The sequence below is a fragment of the Megalops cyprinoides genome, chromosome 15 (assembly GCF_013368585.1).
Source record: "Megalops cyprinoides isolate fMegCyp1 chromosome 15, fMegCyp1.pri, whole genome shotgun sequence".
Classification (NCBI taxonomy): domain Eukaryota; kingdom Metazoa; phylum Chordata; class Actinopteri; order Elopiformes; family Megalopidae; genus Megalops; species Megalops cyprinoides.
The window spans coordinates 5,189,207-5,210,560 of NC_050597.1; the positions used below are offsets into that span (position 1 = coordinate 5,189,207).

A 21,354-nucleotide genomic window follows, 5' to 3' on the forward strand; every position below is an offset into this window, starting at 1 on the left:
CTCACACCAAACGATTATTCTTTGCCTGCATTCAATATAGAGAACTTGTAACATTACGAGTTGCCCATCTCTCACTGACATGCTTATTCTTGAGTTGGCAATGAACCAGAAACCCTCTGGGTTGCAGAAGTGTAGGGGTTTTCCCATTTGGTCATAGATTTTAATTTCTTAGGCTTGTCCCTGACTGGTGACATTGGATCAGCTGAAAGGAAAAAAAAATACACATTGACACTTCTGGCTTTGAGCAAAGGCCGGCTGTTGGTGAAGTGCTTTAAAGATCTTTTGTGTTCATTCTTGTGTGATTCTGTCAATGGCTTTGCCGCACCACTTAGAGCCGGTAACTCTTTTCCGTCACAGCCAACACAAACTGGCTGTCATAGAGGTCATTGCTCTTCAAACAAATTACTGGTACTCAAGATGAAAAATTGGTTAATTGCTGCCCACAGATATCATTAGGGCACAATATTGGTACTGGGTCAAGTGCTGGATTTGTAAGTGAAATCTTTTATTTGTACAGACAGAGAAGGAAAAACAAAGACATGAAAAAGAGCAGGGAGTGTAAGAAGGGTTACAAAAATATATAGTTCTTGATGAGTTTCATCTGTAAGAGATTTAGCCCAAATGGTCATATTATTCAAAACTTGACATTATGAAAATAAAACCTGTTTTGAAGATTGATCATTTACACTACCGTGACATCACTCATTTATTGAAACCTGTGATATTTCATCAATCAGCTTTTCATAGCTCTTTTCCTGTTCTTGCTTTTTTTCTCGTTAACCTTGTTTGTTCTGGCATACCTTTTGTCACTGTGAGGAATTTTGTGCTGTGTCTGATGATTCTATCGGTCATCCATTGATCAGGCCTGGTGTAAGAACAAGCTGTCAGCACGGTCTGTGGAAAATCAAAGCAGGACAGTTATGCTTGTCCTCATGTCAATACTGTGCTCTCTAATAATTCCCCCCACAGCTGATGAGGCAATTTTAAAAAGCTCCTCCAACCAACGGCTTAAATCCCCTCAATGGGATTTGAAAGCCACATTTTTTGTGTGTGTGAGACTTACCCGCGTCAACTCAACTACAAGCAAAAAAAAAAAAAAATCTTTTTTTTATATTCGACTCAGATCAGATACATGCTGTTTTAATTCACGTCCAAAGAGGAAACTGTCTGAGAGAGGGGTGACTGTGTAACTTACTGCTGTAGGGGCTATATAACACACTCCCCGCTCAGAAGACCTTCACAATGATTTCGGACGATGACAGGTTCCATAAATAAAAGGCAAGCGCCCGCCCTAATTGCATCAAAGCTATTGGTTTGTGTTTAGGCATGGTCACTGGGAGGCCAGGCCGCCATGCCCTGCTGGGTGTCTGAGAAATAAGACGCAAGACCTCCTCTGCCGCTTCCGCCAGGCTATCCGTCCTAATCAGTGACACCCATTTACCCAGAATTGCTTAAAATGAACTATACCTCATGGAAAAAGCGTACATTTACAGACTGTCATTCATCACAGGGAAACCGAGGGCCGGTAAACTTTCCTTTCCCACCCCCCCTTGCCTCCTCCCCCCACCCCCCCACCTCCCTCCGGTGGGATCGCAGACATGCATCAGAACGTTAAAAAATGATTGGCGAGGGGGAACTGTCACACATTTATCAGGAAATGGGGACATTATTTGCTAATTTCCCAACCTGTGCAGTGACAGGGTACTTCGTCTTTAGACCCTCTGTGACCAACTTGGCCTTTTTATTATTAGCACAAGTCAAGCTTTTTTTGGTGGGGGGGGGGGGGTGGGTTTGGGGGGGGCCAGCCTAACAACACCCATTTGTCTATCATCACAGACCGACTCATTTTTCCCCTCTTTAAAGGACTTTGACCCAGTCTGGCCCATACTGTCACTTTCAGGCGGGGGTGGATTGCCCAGGGCCTGATAAATCACAAAGTTTTCTTGTCAAGGTGAAGGTATTGACTCCACTGCACCAAAACTGACAAAACGTAGTAGGGCAGGAGATGGTCATTAGTCAAAAAAAAAGGACAAAGGGGTCATCTCTGCTTCACTCAATAAAGCAAGTAATCGGGAAGGTTTAGATGTCTTCATTCAGGCGATATACATGGTGTCATAAAAGTAAAAGTGTAAAAATTCCATATACATGAATAATGGGTCATCATAAAATCGTAAATGTTGGACAGTTAGAATTTAAGATATATAGTAAATATACATACATAACATTTGTCAGTTATTTATTCAGGGTTGTTAGGGGGCTCAGGTCGGTAAGGTGAGTGGAACAGAAGAAGAGGTTGGAGACGTGTTCATCTCAGCTCTGAGATATTTCCTGCCTCCTTTGCAGATGGAGGTAAATGGAAGCTTATAAAAGAGTCATGTAATTGCACTAAATAAACAAATTGCCATCAGCTCTTATGATCCCGTGGAAGAGAAGCGGTGGAAGGACAGGCAGCGAGGAAAAGTTTGTGTGGTAACTGAACAGGAGAAGAGGCGCTCTCGCCAGGATGGCGTGAATGTTTGATTGCCCTATCAGATGACCTCTGTGAAGGCCTGGTTCTGTGAAATCTCTACATCAGGCCTCGCCCGCCCACTGGCGCTATATGGCCTGTGATCTCGGATCCTGTGATACAGCACTTCCTTGTGGCTAACCCCAACCGGCCCAACCCGCCCCCAACCCAACCCGCCATTGCAGGGCTGGGATTGGTTGCGGCAGTTTTGTTGTAGTTTAGCTCTAACTGCCTTAACCAAAGGCGCTCCGTGAGCAAGGTATGTAGAGAGCTTCTTCTCTAAATGAGGCACAGTGATGATCTTTGCCCCCATCCAGCTTCTGTTGTCAAATCAGGGCCCTTGTTTACCGCCAGGGACAGGGCGATCCGTGCACACGAGGCCCAGCTAAGAGGCCCGAGCGAACGCCTGGGAGACACCGGCGGGGTCACGGAAGAGGTGGCTCCCGTTGTCCAATTAGACGCCTAGCGCGACACACTCTCCCCTGTCAGGCAGGTTTGCTTTGAGGGAAATTCCCTGCCATTACCGGATGACACGTAATCATTAAGTGACCTGTGAAATCCGAGGCTGTAATTGAAACAAGGGGGCTGCAATTGAGCATGCACTCCTCGCTTGCCCTCACACCCCCTTTTTTCTGGGGGATTTCGTGCAGTTCCTGCGCAGAAAAAAACGAGAGAGAGAGAGAAACAGGTTTCTATTGAAGGGCACCGCGGACTGATTGGGACATAATTGGTTCGCTTCTTTTCTATTTTGGGTCTCTTTTTAACTTTCCCCTAAATAGGTTGTCCTTACTAAGTCACGGACATTAGTCCTGCTTCAGCAAGCAAGACTGGCTCCTGATAAATGAGGTGCTGAACCTTCCTGTGCCTTTGTATTTCCTGTGCACTTCGCGGGTCTGCTCGGTACCCTGCCGGCCCTCCGTGATTGAAATTCATTGCCAAATTTATTGAGAAATTAATGAGAATAGCTGCAAAGTATTGACTGGGAGAGGAAAACACAACTCATCTTGAATGAGGAGGAAAATGCAGCAATAATTTAGCCGCCATCGATCGGGCCCTGTCCATGTATTGATCTTCATTTTACAATATTAATTTGCACCTGCGATCAGCTGTGAAGGGAGCCCATTTGGTTTCTGTTGAGCAGTAATGTGTGAAGTGCTCCGCCGGTCCTTACAGAAAGTGGCATGCTAGCCCCCATGGGGAGGAGTCACTGCTGAGAGCGGGGGAAAATCAGCTTTATTTCTTTATTTTTTTTTAAAACTCCACACGGATACAGAAATTGAGGAAAGTGTAATTTTTTTGTCTGACAAAATATGAAAGTGTGAACCCCTTTCCTGAACCCCCCCCCCACTCCACCCCCACCCCCCAGCACTGTCAGCGATGTTTTATCTGTGGCATGAACAATCACCCACTCTCCTCATCATGCTGCTGTCGGTTCAAAGTTCATGAAATTTCTATGAGCATTGATCTCTGCCCATTGATTTTTCTTTTCTTTTTTTTTGGTGGTGGTGGTGGGGTTCAGACTGTGGATCTTTGAAATTTTAATTTCCTGTGCATCTGAATTTCCGGGTGGTGGTGCTAGTGTGTGGGGGGGGGGGGGGGTGGTACAGTGGTACAGGTGCACTGCTGGAGCTCGCAGACACAGGAGTTAGTCGTTAGTCATCATTTATTTTTTTCAGTTTCAGCTGCAGCCTTTCGGTGCACCACTGTTTTTCACCAGAAAGCTTTTTTCAGCGGAACAGCTGGACCTGGAGGTGCCTCTTACTGTGCAATCATTCCCCTCAGCAGCATGTCTCACCTGGTCAAGTTCACCTGGTTACCTAGCGCAGGGACATTTAATAAGTTCAAAGTGACGTGATTGCTATTGGCACTTTCCCCCTTGGATCCAGCCGGTTAATGTGTAAACTACATGTCAGCAAATAGCGACATGCTACTGAAATCACTAACACCCTCTGGAGGAATGTCTCTGCGCAGAGCAATTAAATTTGGCTTTATTTAATTTTTACATGTTAGAGGTGGATTCTTTGTGTAAGGTGGATCAGCAGACATTTGGGAGGGCATCCAGTAGTCTGTGGCTGTTTTTCCAGTTGGAATAGTTCTGCTGTGTCTACAGTGGGACTGAGAGGCTCGTGTCTCACTTTGGTTAGTTAGACATTAACGAAAGCCCCCTTGGTTTGACTGTATTGTGTTTCACAGGGTAGCTCCAAAAAATTGTGGTTATGAAGGTGGTTTGTTTTGGAAGGAAACCCTCAGGAAAATGATCATTACTGAAATGAAACTGAAATTTATGGCCACGTTCAGCAGCGATAGGAGGTGGAAAACACCCTACCCTATTATTATTTAAAATAAATAATAATAATAAAAATCACTACACTGAACCGGGTCTGTTCTAAGTCAAATGTGCCTACATGCATATATACTTACATACATATGCATGCACACACCACACACACACACGCGCACACACGCACACACACACACACACACACACACACACACACACACACAAGGGCATGCACATACCAACACAAACATACACAAAGGCACGTGCATACAGACATACCACATGGTCTCACACACAGACACACACACACACACATGCACACACATGCTCAAACATCTCAAACATTTGCAATAACATGTCTTGCTTCTCAGACAGAGTTTCAAGAAACAACAATGGAGGATGAAGCAGGAACATTTGACATTTGCTTTCTGGTTTGTTGCTCCTCGGCTGTGTAAGTAGCATCATTGCCCTGGAGGCTTCACTTGTGCTCTACCTATCAGGGCACCACGATTACAATTAGGCTTTGTCACGGGGTAAATGGAGTTCTTCCCTGCCATTTCCCCCTACTATTTCTCAGTTCCCGTTTTACTCCTAATTTGTGCAGGGAGAAAAAAAAAAAACCCTCGATGGTGTAGGTGGAGCAGAGATAAGCTCTAAGCGGTTAGGTATAATTAGAGAAAGTAATAGCGAGCAACAGCAATAAAGCTCGTTATTATCTCCTAGAAAGATAAGTTATCATAATAACCAATAATGGTGTGCCGGAATGCTTGCTCTGCATGCAACCTTTGTCTAAATCAGACCCGTACCCACATAACAAGCTCTGATTTCTGTGTTACGTTTACTGTTAAATGTTGCTTTATGATCTCTTGAAAAATATATATTTTTACTCTGAGCTCAGCGATCACAATTTGAGGGTGGATCTCATGAATGTGTATCTCCTTTACCAACAGGAGACACATTACCAACCTAGCCCTATCATCAGATCAGTAACAGCTATGTAGTCTATTCCTCGACACACATACAAAAAAAAAAAAAAAACCCTCCCCTTGTTTCATTCTGCTTGACATCAGCAGAGGGCAGAGACCAGCGTTTTTAAGAGTCCGCTTAGTGCGTTAAACGAAGGGGCAAAGATGACGCTCTTCAGAGAAGCATGTTAATGCATGTGCCGGAAACGGACGCAGCGGTGGTCAAACCAGGTTAAGGACTCAAAGTGTGATCTCGAAGTGCGAGCTGAGCCACCAGCGGGAAGATTCCCAGATCCCCTCAGTCCGGCATGTTTTTAGGCTGCGACGGGAGGATCCCAGATGCCCCAGGCATGCGACGGCACTGCGTCGCACCCCCCCCCCCCCCACCCGTCACATTACCATGCGCAACGCCGGCGAGGTTCGACAATGCGAACCTCTCCGAATTCCTCCCCCATCAATGCCGTCCTGATTAATTCCCCCGTACAGGAAAATGGCATAAATATTTAGAGCGTTGCTTCTCTTTTCACTTTAATGCATGTAAAGTAATAAGATTGTGGGTGCACTCAAACGCATTTAAATATGTATCCGTGTCAGAGCTACAGGGCCTGTCTGTTTATGGGAGCCGCAGAGTGAATTTGGTCACGTCACGGCCTATTTCTGAGAGGCTGGCTGAATATCGGCCGGGCTGTGAGGGCGGGATGTGTGGTCCTTTGAAAAGGTCTCCTCTGGTCGCTCACCTTATTCAGCGTGGAATGTAAACTGTGACAATTCCTCAGTTCTTCATTCAGATTTTTAGCGCAGTGTTAGTTTCCTAAATGAATGCTAAAATGTTTGTAATTAAGGACCCCATATTGACGTGCATAAGACGGAAAATGGGGATCTCTTCCTGAATGGATGATGCGTTTGAATAGAGTCAACAGCTGAAATGTATCTGTCATACCATGCATGTTTAATGAAAGGAACCAGCTCTTCTGTTCTAACTTCCTCTTCAAATGAGGTGTAGGAAGAGCAACTTGACATGCAAGTGGCCTAAGCAGTAAATAGGCTTTGTACAATGCACCCATCCTTACGACTTACGCGTTCCTTTTATTTTTGCGTTTTTAAGAATGATGTAGGTTAAGAGAAAACATGGCAGCTCGTTAGCAGGCAGCATTTCTCTCTCTTTCAGTGACAGGACAGCGATGCAGACCTTGAAGAGAGACGCGTTAATTTTGTTTAACGCAGTGGAGCCGTGCGTGAAACAAGACCTCATTTTCAGGCTCTTGTTTCTTGGACTGAACACAAACTAACAAAAAAAAACAAAAAAAAAACAGAGAGATGATGGTTAAAAAGGGGAGGCTGACAGATGAAGTCAGACACAGACAACCGTAAAACATTAGAAAGCTCTCTCGCTTCCTTCCCTCTCAGTCTTCATTTCCACGAGACACATTCCCTCTGTAGCCTTGACTTTGGCCTGCTGTGGTTCCCTCTCTAATTATCCGTGAGGTCAGTAAGCAAAATTGGGAAGAAGCAGGGAGATCAATACAAATTATCCCTGAGCAAACCGGTGCTGACAGTTTGAATTGCAGCATATGTTTACCCAAAATCAGGCAATTTATCTTAATATCAGCAAAGCAATGCAGTGAGGGTGAGAGGTCAGACAATCTCTCCACCTCATAATTACCAGGTTCTAAAACAGGAAAGTGGTATTGATTGGCTGGGCCGGCAGCGGCGTGGCTGGGACGTGCTAGCGCCCGGCCCCGCCCTTCCTCTAATGGAGTCCTAGGCTTGCAACTGCAGCCTGTGGAGGATTGTGGATTTGATGTGTGTGTGTGTGTGTGTGTGTGTCTGTTTGCGTGTGTGCATGTGAATGGGTGTTATTATCTGTACACGTATTGTTTGTGTTTTCATGCCAGTGGTGGTGGTAGTGGGGGTGGGGTGAAATGACACTCCCTTTGCAGTGATTCCGAGCAGAAAAGGCCCACTGCGGCCCCATGTCTTTTTCTGGGTGTCAGGGTGATAGATCATGTGTCGCCCAGCATTTGCATGACTCGGGGCCAGAGTAGCTGGAGCATGGTAACACCTGCAGGGTTTGGAGTGGAGGTCTTTTTGTGTTGTGGTCATGTTGAGGTTTTGGTAGGACCTGCAGGAGCTCTGAAAATTTATATTATTTAAATAAGTTTTAAGTATTATTGTTGATACTACTAGTATTACTGCAGTTGTTTTTTGCCCTCACTTTGTTCTGAGATAAACAAATTGTTGTTCTTAGTGATGAAGTTCACCCGTCATCTGTAGCATTAACAAGTGAGCATCTGACTCACTCAAAACCAAACTCCCTGACTGGGTGAAAATCAGAAGAGATAATGACAGGTTACTGTGTGGAGAAAAAGCCTCAGTAGTGCCCTCTTGGCGGGTGATCATCCTCAGAGCACGGTGGATTCCCACTCGCCCCAGAGCACCCCTCAGCCTCTCGCCTTTACCCCGTCCCGGGCTGAGATTTGACAAACTGTCCCAGCAGACGGAGTCGACAGCCTCCAATGATTAATGGCCTGATTATGAAGTGGTTTTACGCACATAGAATTTACATCACACACAGTTAGAAATTTGGCCGTGTCACTGTCATTGTCCGCTGGGTTGTGAGGGGGCGGGGGTGGTTTGGGGAGATGGATTGGGGGGGGGTAGAAAAAAGGGGCTAAGATCCTGCCAAACGCTGTGTCGTGTAGAATCAATACGTGGGGGATCGATGCTTTATTAAGGATAGGATGTCTTATTCACGTTCCTGCTCGGACCTTTGTCACTGGGACGCGCGATGGGGGCGTCGAAACAGATTTCGAGCCATCAGCACTGCACCCACACATTGGATTACAACACGCAGCACCTTGTTTGCACACGTAATTGCGGCACTTGATCACAATGTCAACTAATTATTTTGAGGTACTCTTTTATCTCTCTTTCTCTCTCCCTTTTTGGGTGTTGCCAGCTCCGCCGTTAGCATTAGCGTCCTCGTGCACTCACGGCAGCCAGCAAGCTGGGTGGTGTTAATTGTGGAATTACATGCTAAATAATGAGTGACTGTCTGAATGGCAGGCTGGGTAATGAATACAGTGAGGCGCTTCTTATTAGTCTGGAGGAAAAAAAAAACAGCCGCTGATTTATGTGCTACGGTGCATTGCAGAGTCACTGTCCCTGTGATGATGTCTGTGTAGCGGAGTGATGTTCTCTTACACGCACTCCTCTCCTCTGCCAGGGTCTCCAGCCTCTGGGCTGCATGATCGTTTGAGTCAGAGAAAGCCACAAAAAAGGCAGTGATACTTTAAATGAGTAAAGAAAAAAGGCAGAGAGACTGCTTCTGAAGCTTGCTGAACACATTTTGTGCATCTAACCAAATCTAGGTAAATACACGTACAGAGTACACAGAACGGGCCTTTCTCTGATTTATGGCCCAACATGGTTCATACTCAAAATTGCGACTTCAGCCGTGTTGATGGCTGGGGGGAAGGGGTTCGGGGGGATGGGTTAATTACTGTGTGTGGCTGGCAGTTTCATGAGGCTAGCGCGGTGTAGTTGCTGGAGTGATGGCTTCTACATCAGCTCATGCTCGGCCATTGCGGTGTTATTAAAGCTGTTTGAGATGAGGCGTGCGCAAGCGGGTGGCGCCACAGAGAACGGGGGGCCGCTGGGGCGAATCTCAGAGGTACGATAGCGGGGCGTGTGTCACTGCAGCCAGCTGGCTGTAAATCCCGGGGACGGTGCAGAAAAGGGGCCTCATGATGCAGACATCAGCGCATGATGGGTGAGACTGCAGCGTGCAGCCCAAAGACCTACAACCACGTCGCCGCTGCCATTCATAATGTATCGACCAGCCCTGACAATGTGTTTTTATTTCTTCCAGATCGCTGCAGTCAATGCTTACAGCCACACACACACAAACACACCCCACACCCATATGAATATATACATTTTTTTCTCGCCGTGCTTAAGTGTGTCAGCCTTCTCAGAATAATTTGATATATGTGTGTCTGTGCCCTGGTCTAATGTGCTGTTGTCATTTTGCGGTTTTAGCTTTGAATGAGCCAACCATCGACTACGGATTCCAGAGATTACAGAAGGTCATTCCAAGGCATCCAGGTGATCCAGAGAGGTTACCGAAGGTCAGTATCTGGAGAGAGAGCTTGAGAGTGAGAGAGGGAGACAGAGAGAGAAAATGACATAATTTATTCAAAGAGACTGAAAGCTGTGTAATGCAAGTCAAAGCTCAGATGAGCAGCTTCCTTTGCCAAATCATCACTTGATCAAACACAATGGTGCAAAGGAGTATAAGAGCATTCAGATCTGAGGACACACACACACACACACACACACACACACACGCACACACACAAACACAGATGCACGGCATGTGCTACGTGCAGGGCTGTTTTTGGATTCTGGGAGGCAAATGTAAACTTTCTGCGCGGCGAAAGAGTTCAATGAAACATTTTCCACTCCAGTAGGCTGTGGTGATGGTAATCTTAGCAGGCCCACTCTGATATGTGATTGCCCCTGTCCTGTTTTCCTTTCATTCTGCAAAGCTTGATTCAGTTTAATCTTTTGTTTACAAAGCTCTGGCTATAAGTCCTTGTCTTAGCGGGCTAATGCATGAAGTCCACAGGTTAATATCAGTGGGGTCTTTTTTCCTCATTTGAATTCCACAAAGACGTGGGTCGTCCCCAGTTTTTATGCGCATGACACACATCCCAAACCCGCTGTTTTTGATGTGCGACTTGAAAGATGAGCCTCGCTCATGTATATTTTTGGGACGCTTTGATTCAGTATTTTCCTTTGAAACGATCTCAGCCCGCACCACACTAATAGAAACCCTGTTAATTTCCCATTTGAAATCAGCAGTGGAGGACAAGGGGATATTGTGATTAGTTTGCACAGAAGTCCTGGGTGTACATTAAGTGTTGACCACCTCCGAGCTTTAATAACTCAGCCAAACCTTTAAGACCTTATCTGTTAAGGCCCAGCATGGAACTTAGCAATATTATTAACTTTTGCTTTATAATTTATAAAATTGGAGGCTATGCAGCACAGATACTAGAGGAAACCAAAGTGAAGATATCCCCCCAGCACAGCTAGGCCGCAGTACATGAAGTGTTTCAATTACACTTGTCTCAGCAGAGAGCAATATCTGGACATGAAATCTTGTTCCAATAAATGCCTTAAACTATCTGTATTACCTATAAAAAGGTTCACCAGCTGCGGTCAGACACAGGTCTTTTCTTTCCATCTGTGCCTCATATTGCTTGTTCTTTTTTTTTTATACAAGTTCAACTTGATAAGAAATGCATTCAGACAGCCATTATTTGTAAACCTTAAGCAAAAGCATCTTTGGCTGCATAACGGTTTGGAAAATACAGTCCCCTTTTTTTTCTTTGGTCCTGCAATCAAATTCAGATTGCCAGGCATAAAGGCAAGCTTTTGCATTAGGCCTTTTAATTCAGGTGAACCCGGCGCTGTTCGTGGGCCTCAAACGAAACAATCACCGCGCGAGATGAAACCTAGCACTTCCAATAAACAACATAAATATTTGATTTGCTTTCTAATGGACCCAAATGCGGAGTTCAGCGGCATGTAAATGAAACTGCCAAGTGATTCATCATTGTTAAGGCAGCCGTCTGAGGGCGGTGCACCGGGGGTCATGGTGCACTCTGAGTGAAACAGCGATTGGCCCCTTACATATATTTTGAATGAGAGCAGAAATAGAATAAAGAAGGTGGACGTTAGACGGCGCAGGTGAAGTGAGGCCACAACGAGCGGGTGGAGATAGGATCGGAGCGTATAAACGTACGCATTAGCAATAAGGCAGAGCAGCGGACTGGCTCTCCCTCAGCGGCCTCGCCCAGCAGTTGATAATATTACTACGATATTGATTCGCGCTGTAGTTTTCTGAAGAGCCGTAATGCACGTGGCCTGATGGGTAATTGCGGTGGGACAGGAAGCCGATAGGGCGTGTGCGCGGATTGCTTTGGACACGCTCTAATATGCGCCCAAGCACAGAGAGGGAGTTGCCCTGAATTGAAGTTTACCTCCTAATTGTAGACAACATCAAAAAATTACAGGCCGACCCAAGGGGGGGGGGCTTAAATAAACAAACGCTACAAAAAGATCCAGTTCGGATGCTAAGGCAGTAACTTAGAGCGCTCGTGTGATAAGGGAAATGGGAAGGGTGGGTCAGTGTCAGTGAACACAGACGTCACAATTCACTGGCTTTTTAGCTCTTGGCCTAAAACAATACAAGATCCTCTTTGAAATAAAGGGGGATGGAAGAATTAACTCATACTCAATTTCTTACATAAAATATTTGTTTTATATGCATATATTTTTCTCTTTGAAATTATATTCATTACATAAAGTCGCACAACCAAATTTAAATGAATTCCACCATTAAATTAATTGCATACAATACCTCATGTTATTTTGTCTTACTCTGCAAATACAAATATATTTTCCTTCTTGTATTCTCCCTAATATAGAAGAAAAACGATCAGAAAGGCATTCATGTTGAGCAATTACCCATGCATTAAATTTCATCTTCTTTCCTCTGCTTTTTGAAGTAGCTACATCTAATGGCTTTGTACCTCTGAATGTATTCATAACCCCAGGCAAGAACTAACAGAATAATTGCTTTACAGTTTTGTAATGACATTAGCACCTGAAGCTACATCACCTTGGTTACCTTTTTTAACCATGATGATATATACCATCATAGATGATGGAGCGCATGAAGAATCGCATTTAAATTGGCGTCGTCCGCAGGTGCGACAATGAGCGCTCGCGGTAATGAAACTGCGCCTTTGTCACGTAACATCGACAGCAGTCGTTTTGAGCTTTAATAGTTTCCATTTAACCTGAAGTCTGTTATATCCCGGCGTATGAAAAAGAGAGAGAGAGAGAGAGAGAGAGAGAGAGTCAATTACACTTATAGCTGCAGCTCACAAATTTACATCGAAACACTCCTCAACCTGGTGTTTCTGTGCTAATCATATTCACAGCGTGAGTCTATGTGCGTGAGCGCGGCGCATTGGAACAAAACAAACTTGTTGAAAGCACCCTTGACTGATTGGGGCTGCACTTTGCGCTGTGTTGCGACGCGATGAGACCACCACTTAAGTGCAGCCCGGTAAATCGGGTTCATTAGTTAAGACACGGCACGGCAAATGACAGATTAAGGATGAGAGCCGACGTAATTTTCTTAAACTATCCTTATGTTGCCTCCGCCATGTGCCATATGGACGAGGAGGACGAGGATATTCTCCGGAAATGAAAAATAGCTTGTAAACGCCGACAGTCTTAATTGCTTTAATTGTTGCTTAAAATTGAAAGGCATGTAAACTGTCTGGCGGCGTGATGGAAGAGATTATGAGTAATTATTAACACCTTGGAAAAAAACCCACTCTATTTTACTCGGAGAGCGCCGCTCCGGCTGATGACACCAGATTAAGACAGCTGGGCTGTGCATTGATCGTACCTGCCTCGTGACAAGAATAATTCTTTATTTGTATGCAAACTAGATGCACGTGGCATCAAGCGCAGACACCAATTTCGGAGGTAAAGGCCCATTTTAAGAGCCATCCATCCGGCAACTTTCTGGATTAACTGCTGTTTTTCGCGGGAGCGTATGGCGTGTGCAGGAAGAGGCGCCCGCAGTGATTAATCTTTATAAACAAAAGATCGCAGCCGCGGAGGCTGTCCCGGATGAAAGGCTTGCTGAGCCGCGGCAAGGAGCTTCGCACGGCCCTCCGCTCTTTGAAACGCCGTCCAAATTCACGTTTCCTCACCGTTTGAAGCAGCAGCAGCAGCAGTGGCGGCGTGTTTGTATTCGAGGTTCGAATACCCTCACCCGGAGCAGCTGCTGTTTTCATTTGCGATTGGTGTAGCCACCTGACAGCGTACCTCGCCGTGTTAAACGCGTGTTATCAGCCCGTGTGAGAGGAGATGTGGTGTGTGCAAAAAAAGGACAACATCTGTGGCCCTCGGAGCCATGGGCCGCAAACGAGGCCTCGGTGAACAGAACGAAATGAGCGAAGACAGTGGGCCGGGATTATAAATGCAAAGTCGCCTTGCCGGTGTACTTTCTGTCAGACCTGAAAGGAGATGGCGTTAACTAACTCTGATTCTCGCCCGAGAAAATAACATTCTTCTTTAAGCTTAAAGTATCGAGTAAATCTCAATGAGATCACTAAAACCATCGTATCTGATTTTACGTAATTTAAAGACGATGTGAACCCAAAACATACTGACAGGATACACACCAGAACCACCAAAAACACCCCCCCCCCCCCCCCCCCCCCCCCCCCCACAGTATTGGAACAGCATTCTGGGCCAGAACCAATCTTTGAAGAGAGCCGCTGTCTGGAGTGAGTTAATCCATGTTGTGTAGTCGAGGGAGGCTTGCACACATGGATAAGACAAAATTCAGTGCATCCATGTCCCCAGGCTACACTCAGCACGCACTGGATGGGAAGCCATTTATGAAGTCCGTTACAACAGCCAGTCAAAGAGGTTAATTGAAAAATTTCTTAATGTCATTATGAAAGAACTAGATTAACCCGAGCTAATTCACTTTATTGTTCGGAAGAAAGAGGAATAAGCATTGAGCTCCCATGCAAATTTGGGCCGTGAATTAGGGGGTGAGATGTTGTCTGTAAGGACTCTGCCAGTTTAATTAAGATATGGAAAATGACGCATTGTTCTTCGCCTGGAAAGGGCTGGGAATTAAAAGGCCAGGGCTGTGGCGGGGCCACTCACATCTCGGCTGTGTGTTTGTTTGTTTAATTCCCTCAAAGCCGCGGCACTCAGAACGTGAGCACTGTGGAAACTGTTTTTAAGTGCTTAAACGGTTGCCGTTTTAACCGGACGCAACTGAACAAGTGTTCTCATTTATATTTTATTGCTGCTGTTGCTGTTATCATTAGTTAGTATTACTAGTCGCAGGAGTAATAGCAGCATCAGTAATCGCGGTGGTGGTGGTTGCAGCAGTAGTTATTGTGTCTATTTTGTTATACAGACATTGTTAGAAGGCTGTCTTATTTTCCACAGCTGGAAACGGAGTGGCCCCTCCTGGTTTCCTGTGTGTATCATCTGTCCTTCTCTTGTCTTCCTGCAGGAGGTGCTGTTGAAGAGAGCGGCTGACCTTGTGGAAGCTCTGTACGGGATGCCCCATAACAATCAGGTATACCCATCATGGACCAGCAAAGTCATCCACATCTGCGCTAATGACACTAAACCAGGCACCTTCTTCACCGTCCTTGCCGTCCTCTGATCGCAGTGGCACAGTGCCACAGCTTTCTGAAAGCACTAGAGTGCCTCTCCCCCCCACCCCTCAGATCCAGCCCTGGCCCACGGGGCTGGGAGCTAATCATTCAGAGCACAAGCACACGCCCACTCAAACGAGAGAATAGCCTTGAATGGGGTCCAGAAGATTCCATAACTAATGCAGATTCCCAAATAAATCTACTGAGCTGCGCTACTCAAATACATGCTTTTGAACGCCCCAAATTAAATGAACTTTTATTTATTTAAGAGGAAAATTGAACTTTTACAGCAGCTCAAAAGTCAAGTCAGACAAAGTGTTTATATATAGAACAGATATATGTGGAAATACAATGTGCACGCAAGTCTTTTGTTACCGTTATTTAATTGATGGGTCTGAATGACATTTTCAGTGCATTCTCATACGGCCATCATTTCTTGCTGTGGAAATAAGAATGCTGTGACTGGTGGGGCCAGCTAGAGGCAGGCCCAAGCAGGCACTTATATTTAGCTGAGGAGATGAAACACCGAGCGTAGCCTGCAGAGGTATTCACCAGGGAGTCCTTATTTGTGGGATTTATGTATGCAAACCGCACAAACACAGCCAGGCCCCGACGCTCGGCAGAAGGGGAAACGCGTGGCGATAACATTGTTCGGCTCTGCCTTCTGCCTCCTCCAGGAGATTATTCTGAAGAGGGCGGCCGATATCGCTGAAGCCCTGTACAGCGTGCCTCGCAATCACAACCAGATACCGTCGCTCGCCAACGCGCCGTCTCACGGAGGGATGATGGGAGTCAACTCCTTCAGCAGCCAGCTGGCCGTGAACGTCTCCGAGACATCGCAGGGTAATGACCAGGGTATGTGGCCTCGGTGGGTGGAGATAAGCCCCACAGCAGCCACTTGACCCCCCCCCCCCCCCCCCCCCCCCCCCCCCCCCCCCCCCCTTTTCGGTTTACCCATCTAGCGCTGACCCCCATAGCGGCTCAAACACCATCGAGCCTCATTAACCTCCCAGGAGCCCGACTGACAGTGACGCTGCTTCCCGTTTACCTGTCAGCGATTGTCCTCTTCCGCTATTGGCTAAACACCGGGGCTGACAATGGGTTTACATCTGTTCACTGTTGCCGCTGCTGATGTCAGGGCAGAGTGGGAAATGTCTCTGCCTCGTGGCTGAGGTGTGCAGGCATGCATGTGCACACGAGCTGAAGCTGCAGCGTTCACAAGCGTTCACAAACGTCTCAGAGTTGTCTTGTGCCAGTTTTGGCAACAACAACATCAGAAAAGTACCAAAAATCAAGTTGTAGTCAGATTAATCAGGCAAACTGCATGGCATGGTGTATCAAAATTAGTTTTAAAAAGAGACAAATGGACAGACAAAGTTTCTCATTAATTCTATAAAACAGACAGACAGGCAGATAGACAGACTGACAAATAGATAGATAGATAGATAGATAGACAGTTGGGATTTATCCAATGGGGATCACTTGTATTATAATATTAGCACACCGCACACTGACCTGCAGTCATAACACGCTGTGTGTTTCCGCTCCAACAGTGGGCTACAGTCGGAACACGAGCAGCGTGTCGCCGCGGGGATACATTCCCAGCAGCACCCCGCAGCAGTCCAACTACAACACAGTAAGCAACAGTATGAACGGGTACGGGAACGCCGGCATGCCCAACCTGGGCGTGCCCAGCTCTCCGGGGTTCCTCAACGGCTCGTCCGCCAACTCCCCCTACGGCAGTGAGTATCGAGGTGCCCGCCCCCTTTGCTCCTGTCTCGTTTTGGTTAAGTGGCTCTTGCCGTTTTTCGGTTTATCCCTGTATGATTTGCATTGTTTCGGGAATGCATGCTACTGGATAAAAGGAGGGCTGACTCTGGAGGCTGGCTGCAGCTTCAAAATCGGACGAAAAAAAAATAAACAGCATACCAGGCTAAATTAAAAGTTTAGCGCTTAGCCAACGACAGCAACCAAAGTGAAACAAAGCACAGATGAAGTCTTGTTCTCATCAAGTATGTTGCTGAGACGTTTAACAGAGTCCAACACTGAACCTGTTATCCAGAGAGTGGCCAAGACTGGGCATTCCATATCCCACACCCAACTCCTTTATGATTTATTTTCATTTTTTTTCCCCCCGTTTTTATTTGCGCCAGAATACTGTGATTTTTGAAAATTATTATTAAATTATTTTCCCTTCAAATTCATCTAGTTCCCTTTCATATATATTTTAATTATAATGAAAATTATGGCTATAGATCGGCCTGGTCAGGATCTCTTGTGACTCTCTGTATCTGAAGTGTGGACTCGTCTCTCTGCTCTGTTGCAGTAGTGCCATCGAGCCCTACCTTGGCAGCCTCCTCGGTCGCTCTCCCTTCAAACTGTAGCAGTGCACACAGCATTTTCTCTTTCTCACCCGCAAATGTCATCTCCGCAGTGAAACAGAAGAGTGCCTTCGCGCCTGTCGTCAGGCCCCAGGCCTCTCCACCTCCGTCCTGCACCAGCGCTAACGGCAACGGTCTCCAAGGTGAGGACGGGGCCCCTCTGAATGCAGGAATCAGCCAAATGCCATGACCGTGCGATCCATGACTCTTGTTACTATAGGATGGCAAAATTAGTCATGTGTCAGTGGCATCTGGAACTAGAGGGTTGATCCATTGTGGATGTGTCCATGTAAACACTAGTGTTGTTTAGTTATTTATCTGACTGAGCAAAGTTAGGAGTTTCCAGATAAATTCCTGAATTTTTCTATTTGTATATCTACACATGTGTTCTAATGTAACAAGGGGAATTTAGAAGATGAAGATAATGACCTGGCCACTGTAGATGTCAGACTTAGAAAAGCCTCCTGACTGCATTACACCTGAATCAAACCTTTATAAACATTACAGTGTCAGTATTTCTCATTATTCTAATGCTTGGAGTGTCAAGTCCAATCTCTTCCTTTCTGTGAACAAAAATGGAGGCACATACGGTATTGTCACAAACAGCATCTGGATCTGTTCCACTGCATACATTCTGCTAGGATTCCCTGCCTTAGATCACTGACTCTTTATGTTGTCTGTGCTGTTCATTATATTTCATAACTCTAGACACTGTGCTCACTATGCAAAAATGTTGATGTCCCATCTTATTAAAATCCCAAGACTTCAACCCAAAAAAGTCCAAAACCATTAAGGTTATATGAAACATTATGAGCTTTCTTTTTGTAATATACTCCAGAGATGCCTGGCTAAACACCCTATACTTCTGGGCTGGCATACAGAGATCTGACAGCAGTACTCATGACATAATCTTGTTTTGTTTTTTTTTGTTTTTTTGTATGCCATGGCCGACTTGATTGCTTCGAAAACAAATTTTAACCTTAGTGTGAATCTAAGATTAATAATGTTTGAATTAATGAGCTGGGAAATTAAAGTTCATGTTGCTACATGCACATACTTATTAATACATGGTGGGCAGAAAATTAATGAGGAATGTCTTACCGTCAAGTGCTCTTGCAAACTTAAAAGCACTCCGACCATGACAGTACAAATACACAAACAGCGATGTAATCATTTGTATTCCAGCAGTTCACTAGACGCCTAACTGTTCAGACGACTGAAATGACCAAGTATATGGAGCCTTTGGATGGCTCTTTGCCTAATAGCTTTCAAGCGGATGTGTTGAGACTGCCTTTGATCTCTGAGAGGCCTCGCGTTTCTGTCCGGGATTTTTGTCGTAAAATACGATTAACAGGATGTGAAAATGAAGGTCTGACTTCAGTGTCAGAGAGGAAACGCCCAGGATTTCAATTTGGACTGTGAGAGGTGTCGGGTCCTTGACTGCGGAGATGGCAGGCTGTAGCTGAAATTACTGGACATGACTGTGTTGTTTCTGTTGTCAGGATAGATGGCCTTCAGGGAATCAGGGCCACCGTTTGCCATTAAGGAAACGCTAAGAGAAATATCACACATACAGGAAGCCAGGACACATTCTTCTCAAAATGTCAGAATGCTCCTCTTTTTAAAGTCAAGTCTTTGTACCATGTATTGGTAGAAAAACACATATCAGTCGTCACCCCCCCCCCAGTTGGATGTACCACTGGAACAAATCTTTCAAAGAAATTGGTCTTAATAGTAACACTTGCCACTTGTTTTTTGTATTTTTTATTATTTTTGTTTAGCTATGAACTATTTTATTGAAATAAGGCCTGTCTGTAGTCAATCTAACAATAATGTTCTATTTGAATGTCAAATTTAAGGACAGCTACTTGTTCTGTTTCTTTAGGTTATTGGAAATGTAAATATGGCAAATCAGAAAAAAATGAGAGGATGCATTGCAGTTAAACCAAATACTGGCTTAACTCTTATTTCCTGTTATGTGTTTTGAGCTTTGAAGCCTGAGGTGCTGACACCAGTTCTCTGCTCTTGTCTTTTTCAGCAATGTCCGGGCTGGTCGTTCCTCCGATGTAAGATGCACTTTCCCTCCTTCTCGAGCGCCAGTCTCCGCAGAACGGGCTTCAGGGGACATGTGTAATACATGTAGAAGATGCTGGTAGAATCAGTGTCATCACAAATGAAATCTACAAGAAATTCTGTTTTTCAGAAGGAAAAAAAAGACTTTGTTTCAAAGATTTTATTCAAATTATTACGAATCAACATGCAAGCGACTTCATGGAGAATTCCATTTTACTGACTGAATTTTTTTTCTTCATATTTTCACACGTTCTCAGCCGGGAAGAAAACAAATGAAGAAGAAAAGCCTATTTTGTATAAAATAGTTTCCGGTTACATCTTGGCCGTGTCCAGTTCTCACTATGTGTTGGGAGAGACGTTGCGGATGCACCTTCTGATTGTGACAGAAACACTGCTGAAAAATGCCTCAGAACATTTCTCAGTTCTCTTAAATAGATTCACGATAGTCATGTGTCTCTATAATGTGAATTCCTTTCATTTGCTCTATTTTTTATCTGTAGTAAAAAATTTAAAAGGGGCCAAGAGAGTATGAACCATTGAACTGGAAACAATATGAAATATATGATTTAGAAAACAAAATGAAACAAACAAACAAACAAAAAAAATTCTACATATTTAAGAATGGGGTGGGAGGGGCTGATGGGGTGGGGGAAATTTTATCATGGTTATGTCCTCTAAAAAATGAACTTTGTAACTTATTGTAGGTAGAAATTGTATCTTTGATATTGCAAAAATTCTTCTCTTGCCTTTGACAAGCACACTGACAGAGATAAAATGCTTCTGTCTGTTGGATAAAGATATTCTTCCAACGCTCCAGCTTCCTCTTAAGCAAGTGTGGTCTGCAATGTTTTTCAACTTTTTGCTAGCACTGTATACTATTGCATTCTTAGGCTACTGTGAAGTCTGTTTCTTGTACCAGAGAATTGTCCTTTTACTTCTAGCTCCTTTCTCCCTAATGTGTTTTGTATGTGGTTATAAAATATTGTAGACTTTTGTGATTTTTGCCAAAGTTGTAGCTAAATATTTATACACTTGTCTTGAATTTTTTCAGATCCACTTCCATATTGAGTATGGACTTTTATTCCTTCTGAAAATGGCAAGGAGTGAAACAGTCTCATTCATTGCAATTGTTTCTTTCACATACACACTTGCGGTCACTAAGGGAATTTTTGTAACATATCAATTATAAATATTGTATTTATCTTTGAAATTTTGTATATTGCTTTCCATCTTGTATGTGTTGTTTGTCATGGCCTGGTATCGTGATGCAGCACAGAGCGTAAAGCCAAGAATCGTTGCCTTCATTTGCTTTTTTTGTATTAATAGAATGCAATGTCCGTACATTTCATTTGTATTTCAGAAAATTTTGTTACTTTTGTCAAGACTTTCCATCCATTTTTTTAAAGGAAAAGTCAAATTCATTGTTTATTTTTATATTAATTTTTAAGTTATCGAAACAATTTTTAAATAAAAACTGTTTGTTGTATAGTCAAATGAATTGTTTGTGACACATGGCTGTAATAATACTCGTAGAAAAATGTGCATGTCAGACAGCCCCAGAGGGATAATACGATTTGTGGTTGTACATTTTTTTGTAGAATGTAAAAAAAAAGTCATTTTTACTTTGCCACATAGCTTAACCGTGTTTACAGGGAACAGAAATCAAGACATCTAAATTTGGAATGGAAACATAAAGACCCACTGATGTTTTATTAAAATTTGTCAGAAAAAAACTCTTACGATGCCTTAACAGTGGACTTCTTGAGAGTAACCTTTCTGTTTTTGTTTGTTTGTTTGTTTTTCTGTGGTCTGAACAAAAATCTTACACCACAATATTCAACCATCACCAAAACATGAGCTATGGTGTGAA

At 44.4% G+C, this 21,354-nt stretch overlaps 1 protein-coding gene across 17 annotated transcripts in view; it reads left to right on the forward strand.

The window, feature by feature from the left end:
• The window catches only part of LOC118790472 (transcription factor COE3-like), an 86,122-nt gene extending 66,053 nt beyond the window's left edge, over nucleotides 1-20,069 (forward strand). For 4 of the 17 annotated variants that reach the window (XM_036547390.1, XM_036547391.1, XM_036547395.1 and 1 more), the window contains exons 11-16: nucleotides 9,794-9,882; nucleotides 14,883-14,948; nucleotides 15,708-15,885; nucleotides 16,584-16,784; nucleotides 17,357-17,554; nucleotides 19,450-20,069. In XM_036547390.1, the coding sequence (XP_036403283.1) occupies nucleotides 9,794-9,882; nucleotides 14,883-14,948; nucleotides 15,708-15,885; nucleotides 16,584-16,784; nucleotides 17,357-17,554; nucleotides 19,450-19,481 (764 nt within the window). In that variant the 3' untranslated portion in view covers nucleotides 19,482-20,069. The remainder of the gene's footprint in view (nucleotides 1-9,793; nucleotides 9,883-14,882; nucleotides 14,949-15,707; nucleotides 15,886-16,583; nucleotides 16,785-17,356; nucleotides 17,555-19,449) is intronic. The other 13 variants (XM_036547392.1, XM_036547394.1, XM_036547398.1 and 10 more) reach the window with 5 other exon arrangements.
• The last annotated feature ends 1,285 nt before the right edge of the window (nucleotides 20,070-21,354 follow it).